The 13,344-nt window shown below is 41.2% G+C and overlaps 1 protein-coding gene across 1 annotated transcript in view; it reads right to left on the bottom strand.

The window, feature by feature from the left end:
- Window positions 1–13,344, bottom strand: part of MANBA (mannosidase beta) — a 313,152-nt gene that overhangs the window by 263,316 nt on the left and 36,492 nt on the right. The window contains exon 3 of the mRNA XM_069230206.1: window positions 8,578–8,683. Coding sequence (XP_069086307.1) covers window positions 8,578–8,683 — 106 coding nt within the window. The remainder of the gene's footprint in view (window positions 1–8,577; window positions 8,684–13,344) is intronic.

Raw genomic sequence — 13,344 nt, 5'->3', positions numbered from 1 at the left:
CATTTTGAGTGGACGTACAAACAACAAGAGGTAAAATCTTACTGAAGTACAGGGGGAAATAGTTCAGAATGATGACTGATGAAGAAACAGAGTTTCTACTACAAGGTGAAGTTAGGAGGGTATGCAAGATGAGGCTGGTTTGGAATTGTAATGATGTGGTTTTGGAAAATAAATGCCACATGTATTAGGATATAGTGCTTAATAAACCTGATACATGGTTCATGGCTAACAGAAGGAAAAACATGAAGTTGTAGGATTTTTCGCAATTGGCATTATGTTTAAAGGTAGGAAAACTAGGGCCAAGGTATATGTGGCAAACGACAGTGGGTGATGGTTTGGATGCAATAATGAGCTATAAGATTCAAACGTGTCCCCAATCTTCCCGATAGGTCCTCATAGAGAGTTTCACTGTGCATCAACCCGGTTGAAAAATCAGCAAACATGCAGTTTGTCTTTCTCAATTTAAAGATGAGTAAGAATTAGTTTTTCCACAGAAGAACCTTAGGTGACAGCACTACTGTAAACCTTTGGCTGGTAGTCAGTCCACCACAGGGGTGTCAGTCAAAGAATGTCAGAAGGACCAGCTTTGTGAAGGCTGTCTTTCCAGTGTAAATTTTCCTTGTCCAGGAAAAGCCTTGCAATACTGAGCAGGAGGCAAGGAAGCAATACAAATGGTTTCCAAGCACTGGAAAAATAATGTAAGCGTGTCAGGGTAATTTTTTTTTTTTCTTTTTTTTTTTAAAGAAATACACCCTGCTGTAGGGGTTTGTTTAGAAAAACAAAAATGTCTGCTGAACAGGGTCTAAACAACATGGCATCTGCTCTGCATACTTCTCTGCTTTAAAAGCAACTGCCACATTAACAGATGCATAGAAGGCAATGAGATCTCTGCAACAGAGGCAGTTATCTCATAACATGGAGGGCATACCTGCCCCAGGAGGGCTTCAGTTGAACTGGCAGGTTGGTGCACAACCCATCATGATCTAAATGACTTCCCAAATTTAAGTGGAATTAATACAGAAGAACAGCATTTAGGAAGTAGAATAGAAAACAAATCCCAGAAATGTTTAGTCACAAGTTAGGTATACTGAAGGGATTATAACAAAAGATATGTATGAAGAATGGTGCAATTGTGAAGGGGCACAACAAACTGTAGGGAGCACCAATGACACTATGAGATGAAGTGAAGGTTGAACTTGAAAAGCTGTGCAGGGAAGAGAATATTGAGGAAATGGAGGCTTTGGAGTGGCTGACTATTGCGGTTTCGCAATGAAGGACAATTAGGCCTGGAGCCAACCATGTTCTCAGTACCACTTCAGGGGATGGGTTCTAACATGATATATTTGTGAGTTACCACTCCACTCCCAAGATACCTTGATGTAAATGAAATTCCGTTTTCATAATTGTAATTATTGTGAATTGTATTATTAAAAATTACAATTATAGTAAATGTGATCTTATAAATTGATAATAGTTATAATGGTAATAATGATTATGTTAAGTACAACAGGTTAGATGTATAAATGTTTTAATTAATTGCTGTTTCCAGAGCTGGTGGTGACCGTGCAGCATCATGAAGAAGACTGAAACGAGCACATCCTGTCCCTCTGATCCTCAGTGTATAATTCATTTATGGTCAAATGTCCAACATGGAGTTACGCTGACATGCCCTCAGGACTACTCATCATGGAAACTTTGTTAGAGGCAGCTCAAGTAAGGAATCACAATCCACTGTTCGACATTGCGAGAAATGTGGAAAGTAACATGGTTCCCGAAGAATTTTACCACAGGAAGTGCAAGAGTCTGTTTACCATGAAGAGAGATTTACAGACTAATAAGCAACAAGCTGAAGGAAGTGTCAGGGATGTTGCTGGAACGAGTGAGTGCACGAGTAAACGATTAAACAGAAGAACATCAATGAAGTCAAACATATATGCTGAAGAATGTATATTTTGTGGACAGAAAAAAAAGTCTACAAGGGAACAATAATGCCTCAGAAATTAACCAAGGCCACTGAGCTTAAAGTTGAAAAAAGGCTTCGAGAGTGTGCAACATGAATTCTTCATGTATGTTTCTGGTGAACAAATTGGGCCTCAGCCACTGATGACAAGTACCTAAGTCATGCCGGAATGTGTTGCCCAATTAAAGCTTGCACAAAATAAGAACATAATCTGGGTTGGTAGAAGATAAGAAGCGAGCCTCGTACAGATAATACCAAGTTGGACAGGATTTAACTTCAGTACTAGAGTATCACAGGATTCTATTGGCTACTTGGCTATTAATGCCCCAGCAACAGAGTTGACAACTGTTTCTGAAATTTTGAAACAGTAAGAGCTGATAAAGGAATCATTGCATTTGGCGAAAATTGTAGTGGTCATGGATCAAGCTCTCTACGCAAAAGCAACTGAGATCGTCTGGAAGTATAAAGCAACGTACGACAATCATTCTTCAAATGGGCACCATTCATACCATTTGCAATGTCATGTCCATTCTTGAAAAACGCTTTCAAGATTCTGGCATTCGCGACCTTTGCATTGAAGCAGACATGATAGCCGAAGGATCGATATCATCAGTACTAGAAGGTCGTATGTACAATCATGCAGTTCGAGTACACAAGCGCGTGTCTGAAGCTATGTTGAGAATGGCTTGGTTGGAATTTATACCCTGGGTGGAGAAGGATTGCAAAGAGAACATTCAGGTAGCCTACACCTTCATTAAGAATGATAATGAGTTTGCAAAATTCCTAAGGTAACAGAGATTAGACGACCTCTTGCAGAATGCTGCCTTTGCCGAAGTAAAACAGCTTTGGGATGTATTTCTGGAACACCTTCGCCATGACAACGGAATTCTCTCTTCATTTTGGATGTCGTATGTGGATATTATTGAAAATGTTGTGACTGGCTCTGCTATGTGCTGCTTGAGAAGGAAATTGGCAATTACATCTTACTGCCATACCATCCATGATTCTATGGTATTCTGTGTATGACAGGATGAACTACACTAGATATCTTCCTGTATACTATGCCGAAATGACATTACTTGGAGTGAAACATCCAGAGATACACCACAACTTTATTAACAGATGCGTTTCAGTTCAAAAGTCAGATGTTAATCCATTGGGATGAATTCTGGTCGATCAGGGAATAGAGGTAACAGCCAACAAAGACACAGACTCCAGGAGGTATGGCAAGGTTCAACCTCAAGGCAGGTGCTGTGAAAAGATATTATATGACGGCTGAACACAAAAGTACCTTTTTGGGTCAGATAAGGCTAATGGTTTGTTACAACAGATCAGATATTACTCACGTAGATCTACATAAGCCACCAACTAAAAAGACGAAGATACTGTTACGAGAGCAGTCTGGTTCAAAGCTGGATAAACCCTTTTGTTGGGTCACATGATCTCATTAGTCTCTCCACGGCAAAAAAAAAAAAAATGACATAGTATCCGACATAATGTAGGTACATGAAATAGGTCAACAGTGCTATATAGGCTTCAAATTTGAGCGACTTGAGAATAATCCACCTATTAAGAAGTTTCATGACCCAATGAAAACTAAAAACCTTCACTAAAATGTCCAAGAAGAAGGCAGTGAACAGCAATGGCAGGACAATCATCATGAAAGCAGAAAGCACTATTTGGTTGAATCATTATGACAGCACAGAATCAGAACCTTCAAATGACGGATGTATTTTCTCATCCCTTAGGACCTTTATCATGGGCTTTAGCAACTCCATAAGGTCTATTGCGAAAGACAAAGCTGTTTTAACAACATATTTGCAGAAAAACGTTACCCCTGCTGAGGAAAAACCTGGAAATTCTGCCACTCTGATTGATGGTATGGTTCTTGTTCAGAGAGTAAAAGGAGATGAGTTAAACTTTGGTGAGGTGGCTAAGTAGGTCTTGTCCATGGCTTTGTGGTAAGGAAATAGGACTCAAAGAATCAATGTTGTGTTTGATATAAATACAATAAGATGTCTATTAAGAACAGAGAAAGGACAATCAGAGGGGAAGAACTCGGGCACCAGTTATACGCATTTCACCCTCCCAGATTGTCAGACAGTAGAGGAAATTCCTAAGCCATGTAAGGAATAAAACAACTCTCATCGCATTTCTTGTTAACAAATGGAGGAAACCAGAGTATTTTGTAAAACTTGAGAATAAAACACTGCTCGCAAACTGTGAAGATAAATGCTACAAAGTCACATTGAAGGATGCCACAAAGTGCCCGATCTCAACACTATACGCAAAGAAGCAGATGCTTGTCTGTTGCTGTATGCTGCACACGCCGCTAATGAGGGTTATGAGACAGTAATGATAAGCTCAAATTACACCAATGTGTTTATTATGTGTTTGGGATTCCAAGACAGACTCATGAATAAATTGTTTCTGAAATGTGGTACTAAAATACGCATGCAAGTCCTTGACAATGGGAAAATAGCTTCTACTCTTGGTGAAAATGATTGTCCAGCTATGATAGGTCTCCATGCGTTTACCAGATGTGACACAGTAAGAGCATTTGTGGGAAAAGGAAAAGTTGGTGCACTGAAAATCCTGTCTGCCAAAAGACATACACAGGAAATATCTTTGCAGCTCAGAGACAAACGGTATCTCTCTGAAGAACTAATGGACAATTTGGAGAAATTCTTGTGCTTGCTGTATGCACCAAAATCTTCAGTTCATCACATAAATGACTTGAGATATCACCTATTCTGCACCAAGAAGGGTGAGATAGTCAGTCATCAACTTCCACCTCGCAGGGTCTGTCTGAAGAAACATGCTGAATGTGCGAACTATCAAGTCGCTGTAAGCAAGAGATGTCTTCTGAATGATCCACAGACACCTAGCCCCTCATTAAGAGTCTAGCAGTCCTAGGACATCCAAACTCAGAGTGGCAGTCGTAACAGCAGCCAATGCGGAGGTCCGACAGCCACATTATGACCATGGCGAAAGAGCAACGGTCCGACCACTGCCACTTTTTCCCCACCCAACGGCCTGGCGGTGCTGGCGGTCTTAATGGCAAGCAGAGCTGCTCTTGGGATTACAAGTCCCGTCTCTGCCAGCTTTTGCATGGCGGTTCCACCTCCAAGCAAAGGCTGGCGGACACAGGGAGCAGGGGTCCCCATGAGTGCCCCTGTTTTGGCATGGGCAGTGCAGGGGGCCCCCATGGGCAGCCCTGTCCCGCTTTTCACTGCCTGAATTACAGGCACTGAAAAGCACAACGGGTGTGGTCACACCCGACGCACCGCAACATTGCCACCGGCTCAATTGCAAGCCGGCGTCAATGTTGTGGGTAGTTTCCCGCTGGGCCTACCAAACTCGTAATGAGGCACCTAGTCTAATTGGGGGAGGGTGGAAGTTGGAAAAACTTGAGGGAGCAGAGCAACTGGTAGTGAACTGGATGGAGGGGCAACCAGCACCTCAGGCTGTGTTAGATCTACTAGCTTGCAACTGTATTAGGAGCTGTAAACCGCCTACACGTGGCTGCTGCCTAAACTTCCTCAAGTACACTGCACTGACATGTGCAGACTTCCAACCTGTGAAAATCAATCAGACGCAGAGAATGATGGCACCTATTCAGAAGAAGATGTTGACGAATGTGAATCATAAAATTGTGTTTAAGTTCATTTATGACCTATACCGCCTATGTAAGATGTGACAGCAGTAGAAAATAATAAATACACCTCCACAGGTAGGTAAGTAGAGGAGATCATTTAAGAGCAGGTCTATGGCTAACTGCCGTCTCTCCTGCCTCCCACGTTCTCAATTCCACCCACAAAGTTCCACACTAGAAACACGTGTAGATGTATGGCACGCGCTACCAACACCACAACAGCTATTATTATTTGTAATTGTAAGTGAAAATGATGCATACAATCTATAACAATATATAAGGAATACTATGAAGTTTTACTGCTATTATTCTAAGGACTAAATTGTTATTATCACAATTAATAATCATAACTGTTTTTAGATTATATTAAATTTAACCAATTTGGTGGAATTAGATTTATTTTTCTACATATTATGATGCATTTGTATGCTATTTATCAAAAATATGAAAACTGTTGTTTTATTTTTTTTGGCTATGATAGCTAATCCAATAAGATCAGGCAAAAGGCAAAGAGTGAGGATTTGCTATTGCATACTTTCCATCTCTAGGCAACCATACCTTACAAAAACATCATGTTAGAACCCATCTCCCCAAGTGGTACCAATGGCCTAAATCTGGGGTCCTGGCTCATGGCCTAAATGGGAAACATAGGATATGAGCTGGTTGCCAACAACTGGGTGGATAGCATTCCTTGCCAAACATTTAAGGGTTTCTGTTTTTCATACCTTGAACCTCTCCTCTGTATACTACCAAATAGCAATTCACAAGGACTCTGGACCATTAATCTATTTTATTACAATAGAAGGTGCGTATAGATTTAAGCACGTGCCCCTTTAGTTTAGGGTCTGCATCTGTAGTAATTCAAAGGGTAATACATAAATTATTCAAAATCATCCATAATGCGGCCTATTTTCAGGGTGACATTCTTGTCCACAGGAGGAAGTGAGAGGAGCTAGATGCCATGCTAGAAAAAGTTCTGTGGCAGATTTGGTTGACCATTAAGTGAAGTGAATTAAACTTGAGTGTGACAAGAGGAAATTGTTTAGACCACCACATTAGCTGTGATGGAGTAAAATCTAAAGAGTGCCTTGTAATGGCACTTAGATATGCCCTGACTCCAGGTAATAAATACCAGCTACTTTCTTTCTTGGTAGTGGCATATTATTACATTAAACTTATAACATGATTCTCTGAAAAAATGATACTTTTATGTAGCAATGGAAAAATCTAGGAGGATTGCAAAAAGTGGGTTGTTTGTGAGGAACTGAGGTATTAGAGTGCAAGGACCACAAACTGCTAATGGACTTGAAATTATCACCAACAAGGATTTGATGCAACATTTGAAGAATATGAAGTTAGGGAAAATACTGGAGTATGGATGGGAGAGCAAGGGCAAATTCTATGTGGAGAAGCAGTCATATCTAAGTGTTGCTTTGATGTTATCCTGGCACAAAGGAGTACTACATTGCTTAGAAGTGCTGGTGGTGCCCAATAGTTTGTGTGGAATAGTTCTTGCCATTGAAGGAATAATGAGGATCAGATGGGTATGAGTACAGGAAGAGATGTGGAAGAATAATACTTGTTTGCCTAGCCTGGATAGAGAGATTAAGGGCAAAATGCATAAGTGCACAGAGTACACTTAGGGCCATATGTACGAACACTTTTTCCCATAGGCACAGAATGGGTAAAAACCTTTGCTACATCTGGCCCTTAGAGTGATAAATCAAAAGAAATGTTATATTTTCAGCTAAGATAGTGGATAGGTTGTGTAGATAATGGGAGAAAATTGCCCCTGCTTGTTTGGGGCTATGCAACATGTTAAGAGCAAGTCCCAGGATTGCTTTAGTGGATGTGGATTATCATTCCCACTGGCCACAAGTAAAGTTATGGATTGTGAGGGTATGAGTGTTGTGATCAAACATCTTGAAACATAAAAGGCTTCTAGTTGAGATTGCGATGGACAATGGGGTGCTGCTAGTATGCGAGGAGATAAAAGCATTTTTGTTCACCTGGGGTATTCAATACATAAGGACATTTATGTATTATCCAAATATCAATGGGTTAATAGGAAGGTGGAACCTAGTATTCAAAGTAAGTCTTCAATTAGAATTGTGTGATAGGACAGATTGTAATGTGTCGGTAATGATATTAGTTTGCCCTACCACACTATGCCAAGCCTGGAAACAGCAGCAGCCCTTTATAAGATGACATGGGCAAAGAGGTTCTATTAAAAGTTAAAACAGAGAGTGATATTAGTGGAGATGAAGGCAGTGGGCCATATGAGAGAAAGGAGGAAACACATTGACACACAAATTCTGGGTCCGATTGACTCATAAGGTTATTGGTGAACTGTCTAAATTCTCCATTCCATTGCAAATGTTGATTGTGGCAAGGGAATAATGGAGACATTTGGCTGGAATGTATACAATTTGCCAAAGGTGTTGCATGTGCCTGGATCGCTGTTTGGGGGAAGGGTATGCAATGGAGAACAGCAGGATGGTGAAGCCTCTGCGTGTCGAGTTGAAGTGCTGAAGAATTCGAGCTAAATGCTTATAAGGGTACAATATTTAGTGATAGGATATTTTGTATATTGCCGTGAAGAGTACAGATTGTTTTCAAGTATATGAGGTGGGATAGTGGTCTATGGTTGGTGCTGTCAATTGAATGTGCCCGTATTATTAGTGGGGTTTTAGTTTGGCATTACGGAGACGTACATTACTTACATAGGGTCACAGTAACTTTGTAGATATCTCCGTTGAGCATGTGTCATGTTGTGTGCTACTGCATCATTTGATAAGCTAGATCTGGGTGGTTCTAATTGGCATTTGATGGATGATCCTATTCTTGGTATGGATGCTTCCATCTTGTGCCTAATAAACATATCATACCTGCTTCGGTTTCAAAAGCACTTTTGCACAACAGTAACTATGTAAAATGTAAATTTAAATTCAGAATTACTTACATATTTGATGAACATGTTGTCCGTTTTCCCAACCGTCACGTTATTGAGGAGTATTTCTGATACGGTGTCTATTCCTTCACAAATCAAATTTACTTTCTGCCATTGACTAAAAAAAGAGCAATGTGATATTATTCAAATTATTGTAATTTCTACTGGTGAAGATCTAAAGCTGATTGTGCTTCATCAAACCTTTCATGGGCTAGATCGCTAAACTGTTAAAACAGTTGGTGGCTGTGTTTAATTTCAGTAATAAAGGTTTATAATTGTGTATGGTTGCTGCAAGATTGACAATACAGTAATCCTTATAATAAATTTTCATTTGCTGAGGTAATGCCTTTTGGGCTGTGAAGCCCCTCAATTCATGAAGTATCTAAAATGTCCCAAGTGATGCATCATTCTAGCCTTGAAATCTCATCTTGTTAACATAGTGCTTACTGGGCCTTAACCAATCCAGTTCCAGTAGATCAGCTGGTGCCTGGCAAGATGGACACCTGAATAATGGCATGACCAAAGGTAAAACCAAGGACTGACACTGTACAAATAGATGCACTACCCGCCCCCATCCCTCAAGCTCTACTCTTTTCTACTGGCGAAAAATAATACCATTGCGACAACACCTGATTTACCAGAGGTAATCTGGAAGCCAGTACAAATCGGAGTTTGACATATCCCTTTCTGCTGACTGGTATGAGAAAATATACATTGTATTGATGTTCCCCTGAAGATTTGAGCCAAACTTTGAATCGAAGTGGTGAGATGGCTAGAGGCTAATTGTCACTGTTCAGGATGCAAGCTGCTCTTGTTAAGCAAGTATCAAAGTCCAGCGTTTCCATGAGGAATAATGCACCTGGGAGATCGGAGGCCTGCAAGCAATGCATAGCCAGATCGAAGATTTCCCGAGTAAGTGACCTAAAGATAGTATGGGAAGCTGCGTACCTCAGCTCATCACAGTCCCTGATGAATTCAGCTAAAGCATGTGGCTCAGCAGGTCACTAGCCCTGTTGCTGTGTCCATCATACATCTTCAGGTATATCAATGTACCTGCCAGGCCCTTGTGCCTCCATTCTGCATTACCATGCATCTAGGCTGATGTCTGTATGGGGCCTTCGTGCCTTCACACTTGCATTGCCATAGATCCCATCTGCCTACGTTAACATCCAAGTGAGGACTATATGCCTGCACCTATGTATTTTATTACAAGACCAGAGGCTCCTATTATGCCTTCTTGTCTTGCCTTTTATGTCATTAGCAGCCAAGAAAAGAAGACTACATTTCTCATTACAGTAAAACATCAGAAACACTGTTGACTGGTAGCAACAAGCTCTCTTTGCTTGTGGCTCGCAGTCAAGGTATCATTTCTGAGTTTAATACTTTATGGTCTATTCAGCTTTAGATTATATTTTAGTTGTATTATATTATAGTTGTTTTGTTAGTTTTCTGAATAGATGGTTGTTAGAAATTGGATCTCTAGTTGGCCAAGGAATGCACACTGTCCAAGTGAAGACAACAATCCTTGTCAGAGTAAGTCAGATACACATCCTAAATTAACCTGTGCTCATTCTCTGGTAGCTTGGAACAGAGCAGTCAGGCTTACCTTAAGAGGCAATGTGTAAAGTAGTTGTGCAACTCTTAATTACAGTAACACAGTAAAAGGCACTGTAGAAGGATTCCACACCAATTTAGAAAAACAGAGAACATCTATCTGAGTAAAACAAAACCAAAGCAACAATAATCCAATAAGTAGAAGCTGAGAAATGAATTTTTAAAGATTAAATGTGAAAAGAGTGCTTAGAAGTCACTAGCAGTCAAGAGGTTACTTAAATGTTGTGAGGGACCAGGGCAAATCTAAATCCAGGCTGACAATAATGGAAGGTAGGCTAGCTACAGAACCCATGCAGGGTCCGCTGAAACAGGACCTTTGATGGAGCAAAGCATAGACGTTGAGGGCTCAATGCAGCGGTATTTTCCATGCAGTCGGTCACTGTGTCGTCAGCAGGCTCATCTTCGTCGTGCTTCAAAGAGCATCGTCGTCAGGCTTCACAGGCTGTGAATCCACTGTCGTCAAGCAGCCACTGCGTCGCAGGAGCAATGGGGTAGAATTTTTCATGCACTCAATCCGATGCGTTGGTTTTTGCAGGAATCAGCTGCAGAATCCACTTCTGAGGCCCAGGACTAGAGAGAGGCACATCAGGCACGGGTAGGACTCACAGATGGCAGAGGCCAGCAGCACCAGGAGAGTTGCAGGCAGTCTTTGATGTCCCTCAGACTGCAGGGGAACAGGGGGCAAGGTAATAAGCCCTTGAAGAATTTTGAATTCAAGGATGTAGAGAACAGATCCAGTCCTTCTCACTCCAAGCAGAAAGCAGCATAGCAAAGCAAGCAGCAAAGTGGCAGTCACTGTTACACCACAGCTCACAGCAAGCAGTAGGCGAACACAGCAATGCAGTTGCTAAGTGGCAGTCCCTCCTGACAGCACAGCAGTCCTTTTTCCTGGCAGAATGACCTTGGTTCCAGGAGAATCCTGATTTGGTGGGGATTGAGGTCCAGTACTTACACCCAAATGTGCCTTTGAAGTAGGGAAGACTTCAATGAGGCCTCTGAAGAGTAAAATGTATCTGCCCTTCCTTCCCTGGCTCCAGACACTATGCAGGGGTTATGCAGCCCTGTGTGAGAGGAGAGGCACAGCCCTATTCAGGTGTTAGTGTCAGCTCCTCCCTCGCCTCTAGTCCAAGAAGACGCATAAGCCTGGTGATGGGCCATCAGGATGCATATGCCACACCCAAGCTCCCTTTGTGTGTTACTGTCTACATGGAATGCACAAAGCCCAGCTGTCATCCAGCCCAGAAGTGTATTCAGAGGTAGGAAGAGGCACAGAATGGTTAAAGAAAGAAAATACCAACTTTCTAAAAGTGGCATTTTCAGACTTACAATTTAAAATCAGACAATGTGAGCCCAGATACACCAAATCCATATTTCAAATGTTTCCCAATTGAAAGTTATACTTAAAGGATGCTTCAAGGTAACCCCAATGTTAACCTACAGACAGACATGCCTTGCAGTAGTGAAAAACAAATTTAGCAGTTTTCCACTATGTTAAACTTAAACGTACATGCCCAACTTTTTAAATACACTGCACTCTGCCCTTGACACTAACTAGAGCCTACGTTATGAGTGACATATGTAATAAAAAGTAAGGTTTGGGCCTGGAAAATGGGTATACTTGCTGGGTCGAAATGTCAGTTTAAGACTGCATACACAGGCTCTGCAGTGGCAGACCTGAGATGTTTGAAAGGCTACTATAGTGGTTGGCACAATCAGTGCTGCAGGCCCACTAGTGGCATTTAATTTACAGGCCCTGTGCATATATAGTACACTTTACTAGGGACTTACAAGTAAATAACATATGCTAATTGTGGTGAAGCCATTATTACCATGTTTACAGTACAGAGCACCTGCACTTTCGCACTCATCAGCAGTGGTAAGGCGCCCAAATCCTAAAAGTCAGCAAAAATGATTCATGAAAACAGGAGGTTAGAGGCCAAAAAGTTTGGGGAATCCACACCAAGGATGCCAGGTCTAATGGTGGTGAATTGCACCTTTCTTTGCTGGTCCCCACTTTTGGACTAGAATTGCGCCGGCCAACTGACACACTCGGGCTCACCTTGTGGAGTGCTCTGTTTTAACTGCGTCTGTCTCTCCTGCTTGCAGCCGTCCCGTCGGCTGGAGATGAGCGCATCTTCTCAAAACTGCCATTTCATAGGCTGTGTCTCTTGCCCTGTGGTTCCTTCTCTCTCCGCTGCCCTAAAGAAGATGGCCATGGCTAAGACGCACCTCATTCATGCCCAAAATCTGCCCTGTGACACGAGGTCCGCTCTCTGGCTTATCTAGAGGAATTTCTTGAGGGAAATTGAGCTTTTAGTTAAGTTTGAGGGGCAGGGTTTGATACTCCTGTAGGCTTAATAATTTTGGGATACATGTATTTGAATGCTATATTTAAATTGCAATTAAGCATATGTATTTTTGGGATATATTAATTGTTTGCAATCAATCTATTAACACAAACTCCTTTAGTAAGCAGAAAGGGGTTGAGATTTTCAGAGATAATTTGAATATTTTTATTAAAGACTCGGACCAACAGGCAGTCTTTGAATCCATGGTAAATATCTCACAAAGTCTCAGTGAAAAAAGATGCTTGCACAAGGCACCAATTTAAAAGCGTTCCTTTTCACAAACAGATAATAAAGACAACTACCCAGTATTGAATGTTTCCTGTGGTAGTGACAATTTAATTTCACCTATTTGTGTAATTCAGGTACGTGATCCTGATGATGATTTGGAAGACACAGATGATGACAGTAATAATAATAATAATAATAATAATGATAATAATAATGATGATGATGATTCAGACACAATGATCTCATTGGGGCCTTTGGAGTAAATATGTAAATCTTCTCCTCCTGAGTTAGGGGAGTCCTCCAAGTCACAGATTGATTCACAAAACTGTTTTATTAGTTTTAGTGTGGGTGAACCTATATTTGATCCAACCTCCAGTCGCCATCCAACCTCTACAGAGGGGTCTCCTTATATACATGTGTCTTAGTATGCTACTAATAAATTAAGACAGCCACTGGAGAAAATCACTCGCAATAGACTACGGGCTGAGTGTCCATTTCCCTATGTACCAAACAATATAACAGCTACCCCTTCTATTGATCCAAATATGTTATTGTTTTCATTAAATTTGGTAAAGACCTTGAAAAAGGG

This window comes from Pleurodeles waltl, chromosome 1_1, assembly GCF_031143425.1.
Source record: "Pleurodeles waltl isolate 20211129_DDA chromosome 1_1, aPleWal1.hap1.20221129, whole genome shotgun sequence".
Taxonomy (NCBI): Eukaryota; Metazoa; Chordata; class Amphibia; order Caudata; family Salamandridae; genus Pleurodeles; species Pleurodeles waltl.
The sequence above is the reverse complement of the archived record's forward strand: the minus strand, read 5'-3'. Positions and strand labels throughout refer to the sequence as shown.